This window comes from Equus asinus, chromosome 20 (assembly GCF_041296235.1).
Source record: "Equus asinus isolate D_3611 breed Donkey chromosome 20, EquAss-T2T_v2, whole genome shotgun sequence".
Taxonomy (NCBI): Eukaryota; Metazoa; Chordata; class Mammalia; order Perissodactyla; family Equidae; genus Equus; species Equus asinus.
The window spans coordinates 22351146-22376345 of record NC_091809.1 but is presented as its reverse complement, the minus strand read 5'-3'; the positions used below and the strand labels follow the sequence as shown (position 1 = coordinate 22376345).

At 59.6% G+C, this 25200-nt stretch overlaps 1 protein-coding gene across 2 annotated transcripts in view; it reads right to left on the bottom strand.

The window, feature by feature from the left end:
• Window positions 1–16: 16 nt before the first annotated feature.
• CARM1 (coactivator associated arginine methyltransferase 1) overlaps window positions 17–25200 on the bottom strand; it is a 38123-nt gene continuing 12939 nt past the window's right edge. Inside the window, exons 2-16 of one of the 2 annotated variants that reach the window (XM_044752121.2) lie at window positions 15012–15137; window positions 13434–13540; window positions 12537–12641; window positions 10346–10456; window positions 9145–9322; window positions 7193–7283; window positions 6996–7077; window positions 3119–3204; window positions 2855–2944; window positions 2371–2508; window positions 2199–2288; window positions 2011–2123; window positions 1841–1918; window positions 1550–1618; window positions 17–1425 (exon numbers count right to left, since the gene is read on the bottom strand). In XM_044752121.2, coding sequence (XP_044608056.1) covers window positions 1283–1425; window positions 1550–1618; window positions 1841–1918; window positions 2011–2123; window positions 2199–2288; window positions 2371–2508; window positions 2855–2944; window positions 3119–3204; window positions 6996–7077; window positions 7193–7283; window positions 9145–9322; window positions 10346–10456; window positions 12537–12641; window positions 13434–13540; window positions 15012–15137 — 1607 coding nt within the window. In that variant the 3' untranslated portion in view covers window positions 17–1282. The remainder of the gene's footprint in view (window positions 1426–1549; window positions 1619–1840; window positions 1919–2010; window positions 2124–2198; window positions 2289–2370; window positions 2509–2854; window positions 2945–3118; window positions 3205–6995; window positions 7078–7192; window positions 7284–9144; window positions 9323–10345; window positions 10457–12536; window positions 12642–13433; window positions 13541–15011; window positions 15138–25200) is intronic. The other variant, XM_044752122.2, reaches the window with a different exon arrangement.

Genomic DNA, 25200 nt, shown 5'->3' with positions numbered 1-25200 from the left:
CCGCTCCTTTCCAGACTTTTCTTACAAAGCAAACACTTTTATTTTCTATGCAAAGGTGATTCAGACAATTGATATAAAGGCGGGAGGGGGGCAGCCAAGCAGGGAGCGTCCAGGGCACTGTCACCTGAGGGCCACCTGCTTCCCCTGACAGGCAGGGCAGCTCCTCTGGGGCGCCAAGTGACCAGGGCCTGGGGACTCACCTGAGCGCCACCACACGGAGTTGGGGGTGTTAGAAACGGGGCAGGAGAAGAAAATGGCCTGTGCTGAAACATACATTTCCTTTTTATTTCTTTTGGAGGGACAGGTCCCTGCCAGGCCCCTTCCCAGGCTGGGGGGGCCCAAATGCCATCTTAGTAGTGGGGACTGGAGCGTCTAGGAAGGTTGAGGGAGACACACAGGCCTGACATTAGCTACAGGAAAGAGGACGCCTTCCACAACAGGTCCATGAGGTTTCTGTGTCTGCCCCAGGCCGCCACGGTGGCCCTGCCCGCCAGGCCCGGGGCCGCCTGCTCTCGCTCTTGGCGGGGTGGGGGTAGGGGTGGAGGGTAGACCTGCAGGGGCTCAGGGACAGGACAGCAGCAAGAGGCGGGGCCGAGGACGGAGGGCCTTCCCGACTGCCGGGCTGGGTTGTACATTCAAGTGTGAGGTGAACCCTTGGGGGAGGGGGCCCGGCCTGCAGACCCGGCAGGGCCGCCACCCCCAGAAAGCACCCCCCCGACGGAGCCTCTGGGTCAGGAGGGGCTGATGGCTCGGCCCGGCCGGCCTGCTTTCTCAGAGGGGCTGTGGATTGACACTGGTTCTTTCCGTAAAAAAATAAAATTAAAAAAAGCAGCACGTCACGCCCATGGTGACCAAGGCCTGGGAGTGGAAAGGGAGGCCCCGCCCAGCCAGGATGGCCCTCCCACAGGGGACGAGCCAGGGCAGGCGCCCAGGGGCCAGGCGGGGTGACAGCTGCTCCCCCACCGCCACCGGCAGCTGTCAGGCCCAGATGCGGCAGATGTCAAACCCAGGTCAGGGTGGAGAGGGCAGGAGGGGGCCGAGGGCTCCCACGACATGATCTCGTGTAAAACATGGCAGCGACACGCACTCAGGGCCAAGAGGTGGGTGGGCAGTGGGGTGGGGGCGGCGGCGACAACGACATCGTGTAAAAAAGTGTCCGAGTTCCCATAGCAAAGAGGGCTGGGGCCAGGGGTGGGGCTCCTCCAGGAAGGGCGCGCCGCCGCGGGGGCGGCTGGCTTCATTTGGTTTCCTGGTGCTGGCAGTCCGTCTGTCCTGCGCAGGTCTAGCTCCCGTAGTGCATGGTGTTGGTCGGGATGGACATGGGTGAGGCCATGGAGATGGCGGGGCCGCCCATGGTGAACTGGCTGTTGACCGCGTAGTGGGCGCTGGAGCCGCCGCCGCCACCGCCCTGGGCGCCCGACGAGCCTGTGGGGCGGCCGTGGGCACTGAGCGGCCGCTCTGCCCTCCCCGCCCGGACGCGCCGCAGAGAGAGAGAGCGAGCAAGCGAGCAGGCGAGAGGGCGGCGGCCCGGCTCCCCCGCCCGCGTTACCTTGGACAATCCCCGTGCTCATTATGGAGCCCATCCGCGAGTGCGTGTGATTGACAATCCCCGTGTTGGCTGCGCAGCGAGAGGGAGAAGGAAGGAGGGAGACGGGTCACCCGCCCGGCCTGCCCCAGCCCCGCTGCACGGTGGGCACCCCAGGCCGGGGTGCAGCGGCAGCAGAGCGAGGCAGAGAGCAAGGGACAGGGGCCTGAGCCGGGAGCCCCAGGAAGAGGAAGAGAGGACACCAGCGACCGTGTGCAGACCCAGCCCCGCCGCGCCCAGCCCCGGGACACTCACCCAGAGGAATCAGGTTGTTGTGGCCCACGCTGGAGCCGCCGGCGATAACACTGCTCAGGTCGTAGGCGGTCGGCATCCCTGTGCCCGGAGAGGGAGGTGTCAGGGGTGGGGACAGTGGCGCACTGGCAGGGGTGACCCAGACATGGCCCGCGGTCTGCCCGCCCGCTCACCGGCCACGGCCATCCCGCTGCTCAGGTTATAGGTGCTGCCCGTGTTCCACATGTTCTCCGACGGCGATGTGTAGTGGGAGCCGGGTGGGGGCGAGGGCGTCGTCCCTGTGTATCTGCGGCAGAGACGGACCGTGGGTAGGGCCGGCTGCGCCGGAAGGGCGCCCCCCGAGCAGGCGCGCCCCGCCTACCTGAAGAAGGGGTTCTTCAGGTCCAGGAGGTTGCTGGATTTGGAGCCCGTCTGGTCCACCTGGGCCACAATACTGATGTCGTAGCTCTGTCTGCGGAGGGGGCAGGGGAGGCGACCGCGAGTCAGCTGGCTGGACGGCCCCCGCCTCCCCCGGCCGCGGCGGCAGCACGCACCTTTTGTTGGCAATAAGCAGACATGTCCCTGAGAGCGTGTCCCCAGCCTTGGCGAAGAGTGGCGACTGGAACAGGCACCGGACCTGGTACCAGTGGGTCAGTGGCTCCGTCGGGGCCGTGGACAGCCACACGGTCATTCTGCCAAGCAATGACAGGCAGACGCTCGACGGGGCCGGAGCCACCACCCTGTGCACCTTGAGCTCTCTCCAGGTGCCTGCCCCCTCTGGCCGGTCCCCTGGGGCCCTGGAGCTGAGTCAGGCTGGCCGCCAGGCTGTCCCAGACACACGGCCGCATGCATGCCGCCCTCCCCGCCCCCCAACACCCTCCCCAACAGTCTTGCTGGAAGGCGAGCTCGCACTGTCTTTTGGAAGGGACAGGGGAACCTGGAGGAGTCATGGCCCGCTCTCCCAGCCCCTGGCTCGGGGTCACGACTGCAGGGAAGTCCCCAGGCTGGGCCCAGCACGCTCTGCTCGCCCACACTCACATGGAGCCGATGAAAGCGACGTCAAACCAGAAGGCCAGGCCGTGCACCAGCCCGGAATGCAGCATGTGGAATTTGAATGGGATTTCTATCCTGGGAGCAAAGGGCAGCATGAGCCACAGGGGCTGCCAGGTGAGGAGGGGTTAGCTGGGGGCAGGTCCTGGGGTACCACCCACATGCCCGGGGGTGGCAGAGTGCCCTGGGGAGCCAGAGGCCCTGACCCCTGCACAGCTGGGCCTGGAGGGCAGGCCTGGGCGCCATCGGTACCTGTGCAAATCTCCTTCTTTGGCTTCTAAGAAGTTCACCGTGTACTTGACAGACTTGGCCATCAGGATCCGGATGTCAAATGTGTCCTGGGAGAGACCACAGGTGTGACCTGGCTTTGGGTGCAGGGGCCAGTGAGGAGGGGAGAGCCCGGCCCCTCCCTGAGTCTGGCCATGGCCGCTAGGCCACTGGGCTAAAACCAGCTTGCCCTCGCCAGACCTGCTGGGGGAGGATGAACTGGCACGACACCACAGAGGGCAGTGGGATGGCAGCTCTCAAGTGACAACTGTTCACACACACTCAAGACTTGGCACTTCCACTTGTGGGAGTGTAACCTACAGATGAGCGTGGATGTGCATAGGCTTACACGCGTAATCACAGACTAAGGAGCGACACGTGGGTACCGTCGAATTAAGCCAACGGTGGCCCGTCCATAAAAGCCGGTGTCTGCGTGCAAAGGACGAAGAGGCTCCTTATGAACAGATGGGGAGAGATCTCTGAGAGGAATCATTAGCAAATTCACAAAAAAAGCAAGTTGGAGAACTGAGTGCTGACGTCCACTCGCAGCTACGATGGAGATTTTAGATCAGACTACCACTCCTGCCAAGAGCTACACGAGCCGAATGAAACACAGAGGAGGAAACAGCCCCAGCTGTGTGAAGGCGTTGGAGAGCACCCGCAGCAGCCGCGGCTTCGGGGCCAAGGTCCTAGAGAGAAGGGCGATGCTTCTGGCTCGAGCCTTTCCCCTTGGGGTGGGCCCTTGCAGGGGCCTCCCTGGGTGGGGAAAGCAACATGGGGCGCAGGGGGCCAAGATGCGAAGGAAAGAGGAAGTGTGGAAAAGGAGGTGGACATTCTGCATGCCATCTCACTGGGCGGCATCTGCCAATGTCTGGGGTGGGGTTAGAGAAACCCAGCAGAGACGGCTCTCAGACGCAACAAAGCCACAGTTGAGCAGCGTGTTGCTGCTGGGAGGCTGGGACGCGGGGCCCTGTGGACCACCGGGCGGGCTCCCTGCGACCGTGAGGGCCACGCCCTAAAGTAGTGGTTCTCAAAGCACGGTCCCTTCAGAGCAGCCTCAAGGCCAAAACTGTTCATAACACTAAGATGTTTTCTGCCTTGTTCATTCATTCAGGCAAAGCTGACATTACCACAGACTGAATGCGGAACAAATCCAACTGTCTTCTATTAAGCCAGAGATTAAAAGATTTGCAAATTAAAAATGCAACTATTCTCACTGGAAAGTTTTGGAAAATATATATTTCTTAAAAATGGTATTTATGGGGCTAGCCCAGTGTTGCAGTGGTTAAGTGTGCATGTTCCACTTCAGCGGCCCGGGGTTCACCAGTTTGGATCCCGGGTGGGGACATGGCACCTCTTGGCAAGCCATGCTGGGGTAGCTGTCCCACATAGAAAGTAGAGGAAGATGGGCACGGATGTTAGTTCAGGGCCAGTCTTCCTCAGCAAAAAAGAGGAGGATTGGCAGCACATGTTAGCTCAGGGCTGACCTTCCTCAAAAAAAATGATAAATAAAATAAATAAAAATTTTAAAAAATGCTATTTATGTTAACATGTAATGGGTTTACTGTTATTTTTAAATGAATTAAAATAAGTCAAAATGAATAAATGAATAAAAATATGTCTTTTTAGAGCCAGCCCTGATTGCCTAGTGGCTAGATCTGCATGCTCCACTCTGGTGGCCCAGGTTCGGTTCCCGGGAGCGGAACCACACCACTCGTCTGTCAGTAGCCATGCTGTGGCGGCTCACACAGAAGGACTTTTAACTAGAATATACGACTGTGTACTGGGGCTTTCGGGAGGAAAAACAAATACGTATTTTTAAGTTTTTTGGGCTCAGTTTTTAATACCAATAGATACTAACGGTATATCAATAGATATACTGGATTAGATATAATGGTATACCAATAGGTATATCAATAGATATAACACACATTCACGAAAGTTCTTTGGGATCCTCCATTTTTAAGAACTCAAAGGGGCCCCAAGACCAAACAGTCTGAGAACCCCTGCTCTACAGGGAAGCTGGAAATAGACCAGCCAAGCGGAGCCTGAAAGCAGCCCCCACACACCTCAGTGCCTGCCAGGCCCGTGTGCTGCGTCCATGTGGCTGGCACTGCCTGAAGCACCGCCAGCCTGGGAGGGAGCCTCCTGCAGGGCTGCTCCAGTGCTCAGTACCAGGCACAGCGAGACAGAACCAGAGATGGAGAACCAAAACCCAGAGGATGAACAGAAGACGGGGGTACACTTACCATTTACCCAGATACTGAAGTCATCAGAGACTTACAATTACTGTGTGCAAGAAAAAAGGTGGAAAAATGGAGAATTTCAAGGAGAACCGAAATAGTGAAAAATACGCAAAATGAAATTCTATAACTGAAACTAAGAAAATCAGATTAGACACAGCGAAAAGAGGACCGGAACTGGAAGGTGCATCAGTAGAAAATAAGAAAATGAAGCAACTGAGAGAAAAATGGATGGAAGATACAGAAGAGAGTGTAAGAATCATCTGAGACTGCTGAAAAGGTCTAATGTACACGGAATCAGAGTCCCAGAAGGAGAAAGAATGGGGCACGGGGAGGGTTTAAGGACATACTGCCCAAGAGCTTCCCGAAACTAATGAGAGACGTCAGGAGGGGGAAACAAGAATATATACCTCGTTAAAACAAAAGAAGGCAAGAAAAGAGTTAAAAAGAAACAACAGTCAGAATAAACAGAAAAATGGTAAGATGACAGATTTATACCCATATACAGACCAATAATTACATTAAATGTAAATGGTCTAAATATTCTAATTAAAAGATAAAAAACATCAATCTGGTTAAAAAACAAGACTCATATATATGCTGCTTATCTGAGAGAAAACTTAAGTAATAAGGATACAAAAAGGCTGAAAGTAGAAGGATGAAACAATATATTGTACAAAGGTTAACCAAAAGAAAGCCAGAGTAGCTGAACTACTATCAGAAAAAAAGGAGACTTTAAGGCAAGAAGTACTCCTAGAGATAAGAAGAGGCACTTTTCATAATGACAAAAGGATCAATCAACAGGAAGATATAATAATCCTAAACCTGTATGCACCTAATAACATAGTGTCGAAAAATATAAAGCAAAAACCAGCAGAACTAAAAGGAAAAATAAGTTAGTGATAGGACAAGTAGATCAAAAAGTCGGCAGAGAGAGAGACTGGACCGACACGATTCCCAGCTGTGACCTTATGGCATTAATACCACACTGTTCTCAACAAGTGACTAATACACTTTTTTCTCATGTACACACAGAACACACACCAGAGAGACTACACACTGGGTGTAAAGCAACTCTCAACAAATTTCAAAAGACTAAAACCATACATTGTATGTCCTCTGACCACAGAGCTAGTAAGAACTGTATGCTGATTATGCTATCTTTTGAAAGGAAAAAAGTCCAAATATCTATCTATTTGTATATGCACATTTAGGTAGAAAACTTCTGGAAAGACAGACAAGAGATACTGTTTGCCTCCCAGAAGGAGGACTGTGTGGCTGGGGACAGAAGTGGGAGGCTTTCCCCTTGTAAGTTTTTGGTTTTTGAACCTTGGTCTGTGTATCACTGTGAAAACCTCAATAACTGAAAATCCATCACCATCAGTCCACAGGCTGATCCACGTGTCTGGGGTCCATGTGTCTGGTGACAGCTCGCGTGTACCGCGTGCTTCCCACATGCTGAGTGTGTTACCTCCAGCATCCTCTGTGCTGGGGCGGAAGTGAGAGCTCCGAGAGGGGCAGTGGCTTCCTTGGGGATGCACAGCTTGCTCCCCTCGCGTCACCCCAGAGGAGGGCCATGTCCCACACGAACTGCGACAGCGCCCGGGCGCCCCACTCACCACCACAGGCTGCCGGAAGTACTCGTCCACTGCGGCGCCTCGGAGGGCCGACAGGTCCACGCCGTGGAAGGAGGGCTGGTACCTGTGGGAAGGCCCGCCCATGGCGAGGTCACCGGCAGCTCGTCCGGCCCGTGTCTCAGGTCCCACGGAGGAGGAGGACAGGCGGCCGGCCGAGCAGGCGGCCCCGGCGCACTCACCAGAAGTTGGCCTTGGTGAACTGTTCCATGTAGAGCTGCTCGTCCGTGAAGGGCGCCAGGTGGACGTCACCGATGGTGGGGAACATGTTTCCTGGGAGCGAGGGGCAGGGAGGGTGCCAGTGTCAGGGTGGGACATCCCACAGGGCCTGGGAGAGCCTCTAAGGGGCCCAGGACCCCCCACCCTGGGCCTTCCTGGCCTCTCATTCATTCATTCATTCATGTGACACAGAGGTCCTGAGTGCCTGCTCGCCAGTGGCCCCAAGGAGCACGTGAACTGCAGCACCTCCCTCAGCCTGAACAGCCAGCGGGGAGGCACGAGGCCCGGCCGTGTGGCCCATTACCGGGGCAGGGAGGCGGGAAGGCTCCCCGAGGCTCGGGGGAAGTGAGTGGCGCCCAGGGTGTGGCCAGGACTTGGGGGCCTGCCATCCACAGGGCAGTGCCTCCCAGGCACTGTTTCCCTTGGACACCCGGGCAGCCGGGACAGCGAGGGTGAGCCCCAAGCTACGCCTGCCGTGACCTCAGCTGGGGCCACAGGCTGGTGGGGATCTGGCCGCACCCCCACCACAGGGACTGCCCAGGCTCTGGCAGGCAGGCGGGGGCCGCTTGGGCCTCCATCAGTGTGACTCAACGCACAGACAGATGAGTCTGGGCCAGCGGCGGGAGAGCCAGGCTTGGGAGGCCCCGGTCACCTGGCCACCAGATGTGGGCCTCCCCCTCCCTCCCTCCTCTCTGCGGGGGAGGGCCCTGAGGCGCTAGCGGGAATCCACCTTCTCCTTGAGCCAGAAGCCTGGGCTGCAGCCACTGCGGAGGATGGAGACGCTCCCTCTGGCTGGAGGCCCCCTGCCAGCCTCTGGGGCAGCCCCCAGCCCTGAATCCCCCCAAAGAGCTTTCTGAGATTGACTGGAGCCACACTCCTGCAGGCTGGGGCAGCGCAGGCCTGGGCCTCATCCTGGGCAGGCTGCTTGACCAGCAGGGTCTGTCCTCACATCCTGTGAGGAGCAGGCCACTCTGCTGGGGCCGCATCCCCGGCCCAGCCTGGCCCAGCCTGGCCCACGGGCAGGGCGGGATGGGAGGAGAGCGAGTCCAGGACAGTCCCCGGGCGGCCTCACTTTCCACACTCATGCCCAGGACGCAGGACACAGACACAGCACACAGCCGTGGGGAATGGCAGCCACCAGCCCCCCCAGGGAGGCGAGTGCGGGCAGGGTCCTGCAGCCTGCATCCAGGAAGGCTAGAGGGCTGAGGCGGGGGCCCCCCACAGACCCACCCACCCCCGCCCGCCACATGCCCCAGCGGGAAGTCTGCCGGCTTCCCACGCTCTGCCCCTGCTGCTGCCCTAGCCAGTGACCCCGTGCCCCATGCACACACGCACACACACAACTCCTTGCTTATACATTAGTACTCAGACAAACCCAGAAGCGAGCAGAGAACCGACACACACCATGCAGATGCCCAGGGCTGTGCAGACACCCAGGGCCGTGCAAAGACCGCTCCTCCCAGTGACCCAATGACCCAGGAGCACAGGCAGGCAGGCAGCCACAGATGGGCACACTGGACAGCTGCCCCCAACACACGAGGACCCCCACCCCCGTCTCCTTGAGGGCCAGGTCCACAGCTGGGGATGAAGGGAGAAAGACGACAAGTCAGCCCCTCGGGAAGAGGCCCCCACGACTTCCCTGCAGCTTCTATACCACCACCTTCATGCCGGACACTGTCCCCCAGACACCAGGGCACGAGATGGCAGGGGTGGCCCGAGGCTCTCTGGAGGCGTGAGCAGGCCAGGCAGGAGGCTGTCTGGCCTGCTTTGGGGTAGGGAGCGAAGGCCCAGACGCCCCTTGCACCGCAAGCCGCCGCCGAGGCCAGCAGGCAGCCGGACCACAGTCGTGCCGGAGGCGAAGTGCCCAGGGCCTCTCCAAAGGTACCCTGGGCCCAGCAGCCACAGGGCTACTCACCGCCAGGCCGCAGGTACTTCTTGGCGTGGAGGTAGCTCTCGAGCATGCGCTCGTTGAAGAGCATATAGCCCATGGGCTCCGAGATGATGATGTCCACCTGCTCGGGCAGCGAGACCTCCTCCACCTTCCCGGGGATGACCACGATGCGGTCGGTGAGGTTGTTACTCTTCACCAAGACCTGCGGGCGGGCGGGCGGGCGGGCCAGGGGCGTCACTGGGAGTCCCTGCGCCCACCCGCCATGGGGCCGTCCACATGTGGCCACCAGACGCCCTCTGCCTCCCTCGTTGGATCCTAACCACAGCTGTGATCAGCCGGCGCCCTAAGAGCTCGCGGCGGCCCCAGCCCTCTCCTGGCTGCCCTGCCGCGGCTGCCCGCCCCTGACATCAGCTTCACCCCGCGGGGACAAGTGCTGACGGGAGCAGAGACAGGGGCGGGAGACTTTGCTCCAGCCACCAGAGCAGAACCTGGACACACCGTCCCGCCCAGGGATTCCAGGGCCAGGAACTTGTCCTGGGGACAGTCACGCAGGGCAGAGGTGACAGTGTGTCAGCATTCAGTACAGCGCTGGTCTGCAGAGACTGCGAGCAGCCTAAGTTCGCCAACACTCTGTGTCTACACAAAAGATGCTCTGCAGCCACGGGGAGGAGCGAGGAGGCTCCATACACGACAACACAGCGGAGACAGCAACGTGGGGCCGAGACGGCAGGGCTGCTGGGAGCCGGGGCAGGGTGCGTGGGGGGCGTCTTCACTCGTTACCCTTTTGTAGCTTCCAGGTTTGGAGCCTTGTGAACTAAGGTTTCAGTGCATTTTTCCCCAAAGAGAAATGGAAATGACAGCGGACACCCATAAAATGAAATCCTGAGGTGAAATGCATTTTGCAAACGGAAGTGGGGTGCAGAGAGGGTGACCGCTGGCCCGGGGCCTGTGTGACTGCACAGTCTACCCCCTGTAGGCCCAAACCGCCCCTGAACCCCGTGGGTGACTCCCAGTCATGGAGGGGACATGGCCCCAGGGTCAGCAAGCCCCTCTCCCTCCCAAAACCATTCAGTTTGGGGGACAAGAAACTCAAGTAGAGAAGTGATGTCCCCAGGCTCCCCTGATCTGGGGGCAGGTCTCCTGGGGCCTCCCAGCAGGGCCGGCTTCCCCAGGCTGGGAGAGGACAAGGACGAGGACGGGCCGGGAGGCCCTGCAGGCCGCTGACCTCGGCATGCTGGGCCATGGTGCTGGCCTCCACCGCATAGATCTTCCTTGCTCCGGCCTGGGCGGCGAAAAACGACAGGATCCCAGAGCCACAGCCCACGTCAAGGACGATCTGGGGAGGTGGGGTGGTGAGAACAAGACGCCAATGAAGGGACAGACATCACCAGTCTGAGCCCTGCCAGACAACCCCACTGGGTGTGCCCCGTGCTGCGAGGAGCACACGAGCCCCAGCTCTGGGTCTGAGGGCAGCAGAGCGGGACTCGCACAGACGGCGAGGACGGGAAGCCCATTACACGCTCTCGGACCCGAGAAGGAATGGTTTGGGCTGTGGGCTGATGCAGCATGGGGGACAGCCTGTCACTAGTGTCACGGTGCCCAGAGTCTCTCTGGGAACAAGTGCTTGCTAGGTAAGGGCATTCTGAGCCCGGCTGTGTGACCACTGAGGCTTGGCCTGACCAGGCAGGCCCACCTGGCGGGCACCAGGTGGGCAGGCTCCGGCTCCAGGCCCCACAGGGCGTCAGCACGCTGGGAGGGGCCCCCGGGCCTCTGGGTCAGCTGGGCTGAGGACCAGCTCGGCAGCTGAGTGTGTGCTCCCAGGACCTCTGCAGCCCTCGCAGGGACCAAAGGGGCCCAGGGGCCGTCGGCGGAAGCATCTCCTGGCTCTGTGCTGACCCTGCCTGCAGAAGTGGCCAGTGGCTTGGCTGGGCGCCCCCTGAAGAGCTGCCGGCCCCTGTGCCGTGGGCTCTTGGAAGAGTCCAGGCCGGGGCGTGGTAGACTGTCCCACGTTCTGGATTCGTCGGATTGCTTCCTCACAAGCAGCATCAGGAGAAAAGTTTCTGGGGTGACAGGCACGCTCTAACAGAGAACTGCTCTAGGTGCAGAATGAGCGCCCAGGGGTGCTGGGACCGTCACATGGGGGCCTCGGGGAGCCCACTGGAGCTCTAGGTGAGCCGAGGAAGGGATGTCTGTCCTGGGGGAGCTCGCAGGGACTTCGCTGAAGGAGCGTGCCCCTCCTGGGGCTCAGCGCGGCCTGCTCAGGAGGCCACCAGGCCCGGCGAGGACAGAACCTCCCCAGCTGTGGGCTGGGTCCTGAGGGGATTCCAGCACTGCTGGGGGCATGACCAGGGCACCAGCTGCTGAGGGCGCGGACCTGTGGAGAGCCCTGACACACGCTGGGAAGGCACAGGCTCCCAGGGGGTCCAGAGACTCCAGGCCGTGGGAAGAGAGGGAGTAATCGCTCACCTCTGATCACGCATACTCTGCCCTGCTCGCTCCTTCTAGTCACGAGTATGCGTCACTCGGCAACGTTAAGATTTTAAAAGGAACCGGGGAAATAACTAGGTAAATTACACTACATTCATGGGACTCAGTAATAAGTCCCAAGACGTCCCATTAGGCGGGGTAGAAGTATTTTGCAAGAAGAGCACATAGACTACAATCCCATTTTGTGAAAAAAAAAAAAAAAGGTTGAATGAAATAACTCAAAAATATATACACTGGCAGCCAGCCCGGTGGCACAGTGGTTAAGTTCGCACATTCCGCTTCTCGGCAGCCAGGGGTTCACCGGTTTGGATCCCGGGTGTGGACATGGCACCACTTGGCGCGCCATACTGTGGTAGGCGTCCCACATATAAAATAGAGGCAGATGGGCATGCATGTTAGCTCAGGGCCAGGCTACCTCCGCAAAAAGAGGACTGGCAGTAGTTAGCTCAGGGCTAATCTTCCTCAAAAAAAAAAAACGCTGGTACAGTCATGCACCGAATACTGACATTCGGTCAATGACAGACCGCGTATCCGACGGTGGGCCCATAGATGAGTCCCACGGAGCCTGGGTGTGTAGGGGGCTGTCCCAGCCAGGCTGGCGTGAGGACGTGCTGTGATGTTCACACAAAGACAAAATAACCTAACACATTCCCAGAACACAGCCCTGCTGTTAAGCGATGCGTGACTGCATACAATGGGGAGAAACCTGGAAGCGACCTTCACTGCTGCCCGCGGTCATTCTGGAGGGAAAGGACAGACCTTCCATGGCTGTATTAGACACCCTGGGTCCTGACACAAAGATTTTGCTTTTGTAATCCAAAAAAAGTAAAAATAAAGTCAATGAGCAAAAAAATCCTGGAGACAACTGGCAGCGAGGTGGGCGCGGCGGGTGGAGGCGTGGGAGGCGGGGCGCCTGCGGAGCCACTCACCTTGTCCTTGAAGTCCGTGTGGTTCTGCAGGATGGCGCGCTGGTAGGTGCCCGTGCGCACGTAGTCCTGCATCATGTTCTGCTGCTGGGACAGGTAGCCGTAAAACTGCAACAGACAGGCACCAGTGGCACAGGGCGACAGACACAGGTGGCCGAGGCCCTGGCCGGCCAGCGACATGGGGGCCGCCTCGGACAGAAACTTCCATCTAGAGGCCGTCTCCCCGCTACCGCCAGCCTGGCCCCCAGGAGGGACACCGCCCACCGTCCCGTGGCCAATGCAGCCTGGAGCTGGAAGCCAATCGGGAGAACTCAAGACTTGCCCCGGGCGGGGTTCTGGGATCAGGGGCCCCAAAGAAGCAGATCTGACAGAACCCAGAACTCAGAGCACCAGGTGGGCGGGGTGCTGGGGTCTCTGTAAGACGACAGGCACTGGGAGGCCGTGTGGCCCGGGCGGAGGCCCGGGCCTCGGCATCGGGCAGACCTGGCCTCCCACCTTGGCTCTTGTGCATAAGAGCTGTATGACTTGGAACAAGTCTGAAGCTCCCTGAGCCTCAGTTTTCTCATCTGTAAAATGGGGACAATAAGAGTCCTTCCCTCCTCGAGTCGTCGGGAAGGAGGCGAGGCCTCTGTGCGTCTGACGTATGTGGACCAGCGCCGGCCGCCCCACCCGCTGCGGACGTTCCGGCCACACTCGCCTTCCGCACAGTGCTCTCAGCTCTGAGCAGCAGCTGCACTCTGATCCTTGCAGCAGCCCCTGGGCAGACACTGGCATGTCCATTTCACAAACACGGAAACTGAGGCCCAGCGAGTGGAGGAGCCCTGCCCGAGGGGACGAGCTGGTGGGGGCAGAGCCAGGCTGGGCAGCCGGTGGCCCTGGGCCACGGCCGCAGGGACCCACCTGGAAATACTGCACGGCGGAGGACTCCTCGGTGCGCTCGCTGAACACCGAGCGCTCCAGGGTGTGGCCCCGGCAGGTCTTCAGGATGTTGTAGAAGGAACAGAAATCTGCAGGGGAGAGCTGGGTTATGCGCAGCCGTCGCAGGGGCGCGGGGACCAGAGGGACCGGGGACCCCCTCTCCAAAGAGGTGCACACCCGACTTTTCCACCTTGAGCACATGCGACATGACGATTTCTTTTTCCCAAATATTTAAATTTGGACAAGAAGAAGGGCAGCCGAGCCTGCCATGTGGCTGCTGACACGGGAGGAGGCAGGTGTCCGCACTGGGGGCCGGGGTGCTCCACAGGGCGGGTGGCGGCGGGCCTGGGCGCTTCCTTGTCAAAGGAAGTGTGGCGAAGCCTCCGGAGGGCACACGCCCACTGACCCGGGCACAGAACCTCTGGGCTTCGCCCCAGCAAATAACCACTAGCCCACCGAGCGGCTCACAGCGTGTCTGTGCGTGGCAGTGGACACAAGGGACGCCATGCCTCGGTGACAGTAAGAGGGGACTGAGAAACAGTCAGAGACGCCATCACCGCGGGTCTGCGGGACTGATGGTATGCGGCCCTTTAAAAGGAACTGTGTTTATTAACACAGACGATGGCTGCTGAATTGCATCAAGCAATTCAAAATCCAGAGAGACAGGAAGGAGGAGGTGGGGCCAGGGGCTGGGGAGGGGAGGGGGAGCTGGTGTTTAATGGGGACAGAGCTTCAGTTTGGGAAGATGAGAAGGTTCTGGAGCCGGCTGGTGGGGACGATTGCACAATAATGTGAATGTCCTTAATGCCACTGAACTGGACACTCAAAAAGGGCTCAAATGGGAAGTTTTTTGTTACGTATACTTCACCACAATTTAAACAACAGATAGGATCGAAAGGGGAAAAAGCAAAATACAAATATTCACACAGTAGAAAAAGACTAGAAGGGGCCAGCCCCGATGGCCTCACAGTTAAGTTCGGCACACACTGCTTCGGCGGCCTGGGTTCAGTTCCCGGGCACAGACCTACATACCGCTGATCAGGTCATGCTATGGCAGCATCTCACATACAAAACAGAGAAAGATTGGCACAGATGTTCACTCAGGGCCAATCTTCCTCAGCAAAAACAAACACATACTAGAGGGATCTAAGCCACCAACTTCCAATGGTTAACCCTGGTGGTGTTTCCTCTCCCTTTTTTTTAACAATGAACTTAAGTTATTCCTGGAGGAAACGGGCTGTAGGGCTCAGGTCCCTTCAGGGGTCTCCAGCCCTGGTCATCCCACTGCCCCCACTGCTGCCCCTGCCCCACGCCACCAGCAGCGCTCGCCTGGGGCTCGCCAGCCCCTCCGTAACCTCATGTGTCCACTCGTGTCCCGTACGCGCGTCTGCTCAGCACCTTCCGGTGGCTTCTCTGCGCTCCGCCCGCCCCAGCCCCTCGTCCTGCCCATCCTCCAGTGTCGGCTGGGCCCAGCCCAGACCCTGACGGCCTCCTCCAGGGGCCGCGGCTCTGGGAGGAGGGAACAGGGGCCAGGCCCGCGGGGCGGGAGGGGGATCGTACCGTTGGGCGTGGCGAACTGGATGAGGACGCTGTTGCAGCCGAGCGTGATGATGAAGGACTGCTTGCCCACGCGGCTGCACTCGGTCTCCCGGGACACGGAGCACTTGAACACGCACACGTCTTCATCTACAATGACAGAGGCGGCGTGAGCCACAGGTCCCAGGCTGGCCATGAGGCTCTGCTCAGCCGCCTCTGCCTGAGCCATGTCCCTGCCACCCTCACCCACTCCTCTCGGCTCCCAGATTCTTCCGGGTGTTGTGAAACCGCCCTGCACGCGCTGCCGTGTGCCCTGCCTGTCAGCCCTCGCTGAGGACGAGGGGGTGGCCGAGCAGGCGACAAGGACGTAGGAACAATGCCTGTGGGACAGGAGGCCAGGTGTGCCAGGGCCACCAGGGCTGTGACGGGGGTGCCAGGCGCTGTGCGGCCCAGCGAGGCCTCTGGGCCCAGGGGCGCCTCTGCCAGGACACTGCCTCCTGGTGCACCTCCTGGCGCCAGGCCCCTGTGCACCCAGCGGGCACTGCGGTAGGGAGACATAGCCACCAAGGGCAAGGTTTGCAGGGTCAGAGGGTCATGGGAGCCGCTTCCCAGCTGAGGGAGGTGGGCATGCATCTGCCAATCCTTCTGGGTCACATGGGGGATCACTGGCCTTCATAGCTGGGGGAGGGTCAAGAGGGAATTCCCAGGGCCCTTTCTAGGTTCTCCGGCTGAGCCCTTCCTCCCTGTCCTGGGGCAGCATAGTGACCGTGAGCCTGGCCATTGGAGGACAGCCTGGGCTCATGCCCCGTCCACGCCACTCAGTGTGTCCCTTGACCTCCCTGAGCCTCGGTTTTCTCATCTACCAAATGGGACTGACGGCGGGGGGCAAGCAGAGGGCCCAGCACATGACAGTCCTGCATCCCGCGCCCCCCGCCACGACTGTTTCCAGTCATTCCTTCAACAAGCACGTGGTGTGCCCAGCTCACAAAGCGGGGCACTGAGTGCCAGCAGGAATAGGATGAACCACACGACGCTGCGGCCCTGAGGCAGTGCAGCGGGCAGACGCCGCGTCGGTGTCGTGTTCTTGGCAAAAACGTTACCCTGGTCCCATCACAAGGGGACAACAGCCAGGGCCAGGTCACGGGGACAGTCTGCAAGACAACCTGGCTTGTCCCCTCTAAATGGCAATGTCAGGAAAGACGACCATTGCTGGGAAGGGTCCCAGAGTGAGGGAGACAGGAGCCGCGCCCGTCACATGCTGAGTGACCTGGGACTGGAGCCTGACGAGACGCTCTCCAAAAGCTACGGAGGCCACATGGAGAAATGTGAGCATGGACTACAGGTGCGGTCATTTTAAATGATGTGATGACAGCATTGTGGTCTGCAGAAGAACACCCTTATTCTTAGGAGACTCGCGTGGAAGTATGTAGAGAGAATTCTCGTGATGTCTGCAACTTATGCTCGAACAGCTCACAAATCAATCACAACAATGACGAAATAGATGCATGGAGAGAAGCATGTGTACAGATGGGCAGAAGTGTTCCCAACCGCCCCAAGAGAGCCAAAGCAATCTTGAAAAAGAGCAAAGTTGGAGGACTCACACTCCCAGATTTCAAAACTTACTACCAAGGTGCAGTAATCAAAACAGAACAGCATGGCCAAAGAGAGACAGAGATCAGTGGGACAAACTCAAGAGTCCAGAAGTCAGCCCTGTCGTTTACAGTCAGGTGATCTTTAACAAGGGTGCCAAGAGCATCCAACAGGGAGAAAATATTCTCTCCCACAGCTGGTGCTGGGACGAGCGCTCTCCACGTGCTTCTGCAGGGACCCCTACCTCACACCACACACACAACCCAACTCAAACGGGTCGGGACCTAAATGTACGAGCAGCAACTGTAGAACTCCGAGAAGAAAGCACAGGGGCAAATCTTCAGGACAGTGGGTTTAGCAAAGGACTCCTAGATTCGACACCCAAAGCAAGAGTATCAAAACAAAAACTCGATAAATTGGATTTCACCAAAATCAAAAACTTTTGTGCATCAAAGGACACTATCAAGAAAGTGAAAAAACCTACTGGACGGTGGAAAATGTTTGCAAAGCACATACCTGAGAAGGATCTAGCGTCTGGAATATATAAAGAACTCTTAACAAAAAAGATAAACAGCCCGAGTCAAAAAGGGGCTAAGGGGGCTGGTCCCGTGGCGTAGAGGTTGGGTTCGGGGCACTCTGCTTCAGCGGCCCAGGTTCACGGGTTCGGATCCCAGGCACGGACCTACACCACTCCTCAGCCACACTGTGGCGGTAACCCACATATAAAAAATAGAGGAAGACTGGCACAGATGCTAGCTCAGGACGAATCTTCCTCGACAACAAGGGGCAGAGGACTTCAACCGACATTTTTCCAAAGAAGACACACAGATGGCCGAGAAGCACGTGAGAAGATGCTCACCATCGCTAATCAGCAGGGAAATGCAAATCAAAACCTCAGTGAGCTACCACTGCACACCCACCACCATGGCTGTAATTTAAAACCAAAAAGGGGAAAAGAACAAGTGTCGGTGAGAGGGAAATCGGAACCTTCACACCCTGCTGGTGGGAACGTAAAATGGTGCAGCCGGCATGGAAAACAGGTGGTTCTTCAAAAGTTAAACATAGAATTACCGTTTGACTCAGCAACCCCACACCGAGGTACAGACCCAAAGAACTGAAAGCAGGTACTCAACACACACTCGTATGCAAATACTCAAAGCAGTGATGTTCACAAGAGCCGAAAAGTAGAAGCAACTCAGATGCCCACCAGCCGAGGAGCGGCTAAACCAAACGTGGTAAATCCATACAAGGGCATACAATTCAGCCACAGAAAGGCAGGCAGTCCTGACGCTCGCTACCACGTGCACGGACCTCAGAAACACGCCGCCAAGGGAGAGAAGTCAGACACAAGAGGTCACACATTTGTGATCCCACTTAAATGAAACATCAAGAAATTGGTAAGTCCACAGAGACAGAAAGCAAATTGGTGGCTGCCAGGGGTTAGGGGAGGGAGAATGGGAGCGATTGCTTCATGGATACAAGGTCTCCTTTTGGGGTGACGACATGTTTTGGAACAGGGCAGAGGTGACGGTTACGCAATACTGTGAGCGCACCAAACAGCACTTAATTACACACCCTGCGCGGGTTTGTTTAACACTATGTAAATTTTATCTCAATAGACAAAGATCACCGTTCGATGTGTGAATCTGGAGCTGAGGGGCCTCAGGCTGTGCACCGCGGCCTCGCTCTCCGCCTGTGTAGTCTGAGCACTGGGCCGGGGCCAGGCCGTGGAGGAGGGCTCCTGGGCCACAGCGGGGCACGGTAACCCTCCTGGCCACGGATGGGAGGGAAGCGTGTCCTGGCCACTACGGCCCCAGGCTCACCCACAGGGGACCCAAGATAAGGGGCTGCCAAGTCCAACAATAAGCAGGTCCCAGGAAGGGACCCCACACCCTGGCATGGTGGCCATGCCCACACCCCTCCTGGGGCAGGAGATAAAGCCGATCTGTTGGCTGCGCCAGGGTGACAGTGAGACCAGAGAAGGCCTCTGTTTACGAAGCAGCCTGGCAACCCAACCAGTTGCCCTGGGCGCCCCCTGCCACCTGGCGCCGGGCAGGCGACCACAAGAACCTGTGGCCGAGCGCAGGCTGGCTGCGTCCAGAGAGGTTGGGCTCAGGCCAGGGAGGCCAGCGCCGAGGGTGACCTGACCCGTCCAATCACGGCAGGGGCACCCACCACCCAAGGAGGCAGGCTTTCCTAAGAGTCACGGCTATGCCACCCCCAGGCCAGCCCCGGGCACCCAGGAGACGCTTGGTAAATATCTGACAAACCAAAATGAAAAGCTGGACCACATTCCTAGAGCTTTTCAAAGCTTCAAGAGAAGCCCAAGCTCTGGGGCTGGCAGTGCAGGCCTGGCACGACCATACTCCTCGCTCATCAGTCTCTCCCCTCCCCAGCCCTTCCCCGCGGGCCAGCTCCGGCCTTTGCACATGCTGTTCCCTCCCGCCGTCCCCCTTTTGCCAGCACGAGCTCTCAGGACAAAGGGCGGTGGTGCCCCTATCTGCCAGTGGACAGCACGCACAGGGCTCTGCTCACTCAGTGGCCTGGGGCCCCCGAGGCCGGGCAGAGCTGGGATGCACACCCCACCTCCTGGCTGCGGATGGCTCCCAGGGGAGAGAGCTTGCCCCCCAGAAAGTGCCTAGGGCCCAGACCCCACAGGGCCTGGACCCAGCAGTGGTGGTCAGGTCCCCCCAGCAGCGCGGCCCTGGGGGCCAGGAAACCGCCTGGCAGCCTGGAAGGCGGGCCCCTCCCTCTCAAGTCACCATGACATTCAGCCATCAATGGGTGACCCTGAAGAGGCGGGAACTTGACTGTGTCCGGCCTCCAGGAACCAACCAGAGAGCACCCCCCCTATTCTGGCAGCCAGCGTGTCAGGAGCTGTGGACACACAGCCGGCCCAGGGAACCAGGCAGCAGAGAGGGGCTGGCGGGCCACTGGACCTCGAAGGGGGTTGTGGGCCAGAGGCTGTGCCAGGCTCCCGGTTCCTCTCTCTGCAGCAGGACGCACAGGCTGGAGGTGGGCAGAGCAGAGGCTCTCCTGAGGCAGGGTCCAAATGGGGGGCAGGGAGAAAAGGACTCCAGAGTGGGAGCATCCATCACGCCAGGACTGTCTGCCCCACTTCCAGACCCTGCCGGGTGCCGCGAGCTGGCCTCCCACCCGCCACGCTGCCAGTCTGTCCTGCAGAGGCTCTGGGTGGGGGGTGAAGGGCCACCACGGCCAGGGCCAACCCTGCAGGGTGAGCAGTGCTTGGGACCCCGGGAGGACAGGAAACCACCCCACCTGGCTTGCTCCCGGGAAGCAAGGCTCCCGAGCACCCATGTCATGAACCCCAGTCCCCATGGGGAGCTGGGCCCGGCACCCGCCCACACTCCGCTGAGCCTGGGATGGGGCTGAGATGTCAGACCACGAGGACCAGCACTTTCCAGGGCCAGGCTCTGTTCCTGCGCTTTCCCCTGACTCCTCATAGCACCCCTGGGAGTATCTACTGTTACCGCCCTGTTGGCTCGAGGAACCGGGGCTCAGAGAGGTTAGGTGTTTCACTCAAGGTCACACAGTGAGTGAGTGGCCGAGCTGACTGCTCCAGGGTTTGGGCTCCTAAGTAACGTGCTGGACAACCTCTCTGTGCTTCCAGGAGTGGGGATGGCCAACTTTCTCTGTAAAGGACCAGAAGGTAACTATATTTGGCTTTGCAGGCCATATAATCTCTGCTACCACGACTCAACTCTGCCAGAGACAATAAGTAAAGGAGTGAGCGCGGCTGACTGCCAGGAAAACTTCGCTTACCAACGCGGCCGAAGCATCTGGAACCACAGGTGCAGAGAGGAGGGCACGAAGCTCCCTCCGCACGCGCTTCCTCATGTGCTCACCGGACACCGGGAAGCGGAGACGCCCTCCCCAGCCCAGGGGAGGCGGGAACAGCCGGGTGGCCCGAGTGACAAGGATCCCCAGGTTAGGGGCACGGAGCCAGGGGAACACGGACACTGCAGGGGGCTCGAGATGGCACCTGACCCAGCCCGGGGGAGAGACCAGGAACAAACTCTCCAGTGAGAGGGAACAGCACGTGGAAGGTAGAGGGAAAAGGAGGCTGTGATATTCACATTTATAATAAAAAATAGGTATTCGGTCTTCGTCCCAATTCCCGGCACGGAGCTCCTAAAACTCAGGGAATTTCCTGCTAAGAGCCATGCAGGTGTCTTTTGTGACTCACAACGAGCCCCCTCAACCCTCAACCACTGCAGGTTGCCCAGAAGCACAGGTGACAACCCAGACTTGCGATCAGTGGGGGTGGGGGATGGTCCTGCGGGACTAAGCCCTCGACTGCAGGATCCGACGGCCTCTCCAGCTAGTGTCAGCACTGAGCGGAACCGTAGGACACCCAGCTGGCGTCAGACAAGCGCGTGGTGTGGGGACGCCCCCAGCGCCTGGTGACAGCAAGTGTTCTGCGTGAGAACTGAGAGTAAGGGCGACACGCAGGAGGAGCGTTGCCCTGGAGGGGCCCAGGAGGGAGGAGGGAGCAATGGGAACAGCGGGGCTGGGAGTCTGCCCCACAGCCACAGGCAGCACTCTGTGGGACCCCCGTACTGGGTGACAGGAGGGTGCTGGGTGACAGGCAGGCGATGGAGACAGGGCAGGCAGCAGATGAGTGAGGCTGGGACACGGGCGCCTCTTGGGGACAGACTGCCTGCTCCCCACCCACACAGAACCAGCCCCCCGCCATCCCCTCCTGCCCATGGGATCCAGGACAACAGAACTGGGGGACCCTGAGGCACAGGGGCTCCCAGGTCCCAGGCTTGAAGGAAACGCCCTGCTCGCCACCCCACTGCTGGGCCTGACCTGGGCCGGGCACCCAGGTGGGCTCAGCAGAGCTGGCTGACTCAGAGAGGTGGACACAGGGCGCCCTGTCTCAGGCCCTGACCAGATGGTCCCAGGGGATGCGCCGAGCCTCCAGTCACCTCCCAGCCACAGTGTCTGCTGCGGTCTCCCACCTGCTCACACCCCTCCATGGTTTCCCAGAGCCTTCTGGAACAAGTCTAAACTCCTTAGAGGGTTCAGGAGCTCCCTGCCAATGTCTGCAGCCTTGTCATGCCCCTGTCATCTCTCTAGCCAAGCCACATCGACTTCGCCATGCCCCGAGACCACGGACAGAGGATGTCTCTCCAGGCTCTGTGGCTCCTGAGACCTGGAACACCCTTCCCCTCTTCTCCTGCGTCCCTGTCACCTCCTCCAGGAGGTCCTCCAGCACCCGCCCTTCTCGCCCCCCGATGACCAGGTGAGGCACAGATGAGGGCTCTGCATGCGGCCCGCACCTGTGGGATGCTGACCCACATGGCAGCCTCGGGGCCCGAGGTATGGGAGGCCAGCCCCTCCCCTACAAGCAGGAGGCAGCCAGCAGGGCTCCAGGTGCACAGGCCCTGACGGCGTGGTGCCCTAGGGAAGGTCACTAACTACTCAAGGCGCTGGGCACCGGGGGGCGCCGCACGCTACCGTTCCCCCTCGCTTCTGGAAAGAACAAAACAAGGGCCCTTCAGGCCGGGCAGACCTGGGTCAGAAGGGCTCAGTGGAAAAGGACAAACGCTGGAGGCAAACTCTCCTCCCGCGGAGCCTTCCATCCTCGCGCAGGGTGAGCCGCTCCTGGCCTCGTGGAGAGCAGAGGTGGAGGGCCTGACGGGAAAGGAACCCCCGGCTCCGGAGGGAAAAGGAAAAAAAAAGGCCACATTTCAAGTCCTTGCCTCTCTGGCGGGAAAACAAGCAGTGCCACCAAAGGAGGAGTAATGAAAGCTATTTATCTTGGCAGACCTGGGGGGAGTCAAAGCGCTCGTGCGAATGGGAGGTCTCTTACTCAGTCGCCTCCTACCGCCAAATAAAACACGGCTGCTCAGCTTCCAGAGGAAAATATTCCACGGGAGAGAGGAGGGTCAGGTGAAGCCGAGGACGAGGCATGGAAAGATCTAGATGCTTCCCTCTGCCCACCCAGCGGCATCCTCTGCTCGGGGCCATCGGCTCCCCGGGCAGCTGTGTGCCGAATGTGGGCTCTGGGGCCAAGCAGCAACCAGACTGCAGGGTGACAAGAGCTGGAAGGAGGGAACTCGGGAGCATGGGGGCGACAGACTGCCCCGGGGAGACGGTGACATCCAAGTAGAGCCAGGCCCTGGGGGATAGAGGGCTTGCCCTCTGGGAAGGGCCTGTCTCCCCGAGGCACAGGCCCCACTGCCCTGGGTGGCAACGTGTTGTAAACTCTGCGCAGGAAGCTTCCTCTGTCCCTGTGAGGCGTGCGCCCCAGGGGCCAGGACAGGGAAGAGAGCATCCCGGCTGACCCAGCAGGCAGGCCAGGCAGGCCAGGGGCTGGATGTTGGGCCTCCAGGAAGGCCACACCTGCCCTTCTTCAGCTGTGTGGCCCTGGGTCTCGGTTTCCTCATCTGTCCAATGGCGGTCATGACACAGCCCCGGGGCTGAGAGGACACACCCACGCAGAGGGACTGCCTTCACCCCTGAGCTCAAGAGCCCGTCTGGGAAACAGGGACCAGACCCCTCGCTGCCGTGAGGGTCCCCGGAGATAACGGAGGCAGCAGGAAGTGTACTGAGTACTTGGGGACCGGGAGCAGCCACTGTCCCCGTCCTCAGATCAAGGCCAGTCTCCGTGTCAGAAGAGACTCCCACCCCGGGAATCCTCACCCCGCCTGGCCTCCCTCGCCGGTGTAACCCGAGCCGGCTGCTCCTGCGCTGTCCTGGGAGATGCTCCGGGCAGCAGCTGCCACACACTGCCCAGCCCCGGGTACTGGGTGACCATGAGGTCACCCTGGGCTCCTCTGCCCGGCCCTGGCCAGGTGAATCCCAGCCCCTGACAAGCCCCTGAGCCCGTGTACTGTGGCACCTCTTCCGGGCAATCGGTCGGTCAGACCTCCGCCCAGAAATCCCCTTGCGGGGTCTTACCCTACAGCTCTGCTTGTAAAGGTCATACGCAGACACAGGAGCCCTCACAGTGGCAGAAAACCTACATCCCCTGCGAAGGAGCAAATGAAGGTGCGGCCAGTGAAGACACCGACTGCCCCGCTGCTAGGGACAGAACATATGCACAACAGGCACAAAAGCGACAGAGGCCGGGGAGGGGCCAGGCGCACCGTGTGCCTGAGGCTTGTCTAGAAAGAAACACAATAAAATGACTTGGGTGGCTGCCCCTGGAAGGTCCTTCTCGGTGGGCATGCTCCTCTCCCACTGTGCAAACTGCAGAACTCAGAGCCCGGTGGGCTCCTGGGGAGAGATTGATGCACGCATGCCTGAAAAAACTGTGCAGGAAGGTCACACCAGAGGACCAGCGGGGTCGGGGACAGGCCGGGATCCGGAGGGAGGAAGACACGGACTTCCATGTTACACCCTCCTGCAGGGTTTGCACTTCTGCCCTGTACACGAAAGATAACCAGACAAAAGGCCCTCGGGACGGGCGAGGCCTAGGGTCTACTCAGGCCATCTGGTCCTCCTAGTGAGCAGGTCTGACTAGGTGCCCCCCCAACCCTGCTGGATGGTGGAGGGTGGTGGCAACATGCCTGTCCTCTGCTGGGGAGGCTCTGTGACCAAAGGACCCTCCGAGGGCTGGGATGGAGGACACGCTCTCTCCCAGAGCAGGCCCGCACCCACCCCGCCCCCGCAGTGGGTGTGATGGAGGAGGGGCAGACAGCCAGGCCAGGGTTCCCAGGGCCACCAGTGGCTCAGGTTTCTTCAAGCCCGGGGCAGCACAAGTCCACATTCCAGGCAGCTGTCACCCGGGAAAGCCCTGTCCTGCGGGGAGGCCACCGGGAAGGGGGAGGTACCGCTCTCAGAGTGAATCCAGGCTCTGCCACCTGGGCCCTCACCCCCCGGCCCCCAGCCTCCTCTTCCCTGTCTAGAAAAACAAAATAATAACGCATCGTTCAGTGCTGTCATAAGACCTGACACACCGCGGGGCCAGCCCAAGAGCCATGAGCGCACAGGGCCCCCATCTCTGCAAGGCACCCCGGCCAGAGGCGAAGACCGAGAGAGGAGTCCTGGAGAGAATTCTGGACACAAGGCCACACTGGACCCAGACTGGGAGTCTGGCCCTGTCCCCCAGCTGACAACTGGACCAACACAACTAGAAGGCTCTCGGGGGCCTCAGGGACCCAGGAGGAGCCATCTGGCCCAGCTGGAGAGCCACCAGCTTCCCACAGCTCTTGGGAATGTCTTGTTTTGGGCTCCAAAGGGTCCTGGCTGGGTCTTCAGGTCGCCTCAAAACGGCCCCTTCTGAAGGCGGAGCACCAGCGGGTGGAACACGGGACCCCCCCTAGGGGAGACGAGCTGGGAGGGGGCAGCGTTCTCTGGGCAATGTTTTATTTCTGAAGGTGGGGGTGGCAGCGCACAGGCCTTCGCCACTCTACCCTTCATTCCTTTAAAACTATTTCACAACAGCTCCACAGCCAGCTGCCTCTGCTGGCACGTTGGGGTTCCGGGTTGGCAATTTACGGGCAGCTCACAAAGTCAAAAAGTTCAATCTACTTTAAAAGGGGCCCTGCGAATACAGGTTTCCCAGGAGGACGAGTCATTTCCAAAGTCACCCAGTGACAGGGTGACAGGACACGACGGGGGGGCAGGGCCGAGGATGGAAGAGGCCCCC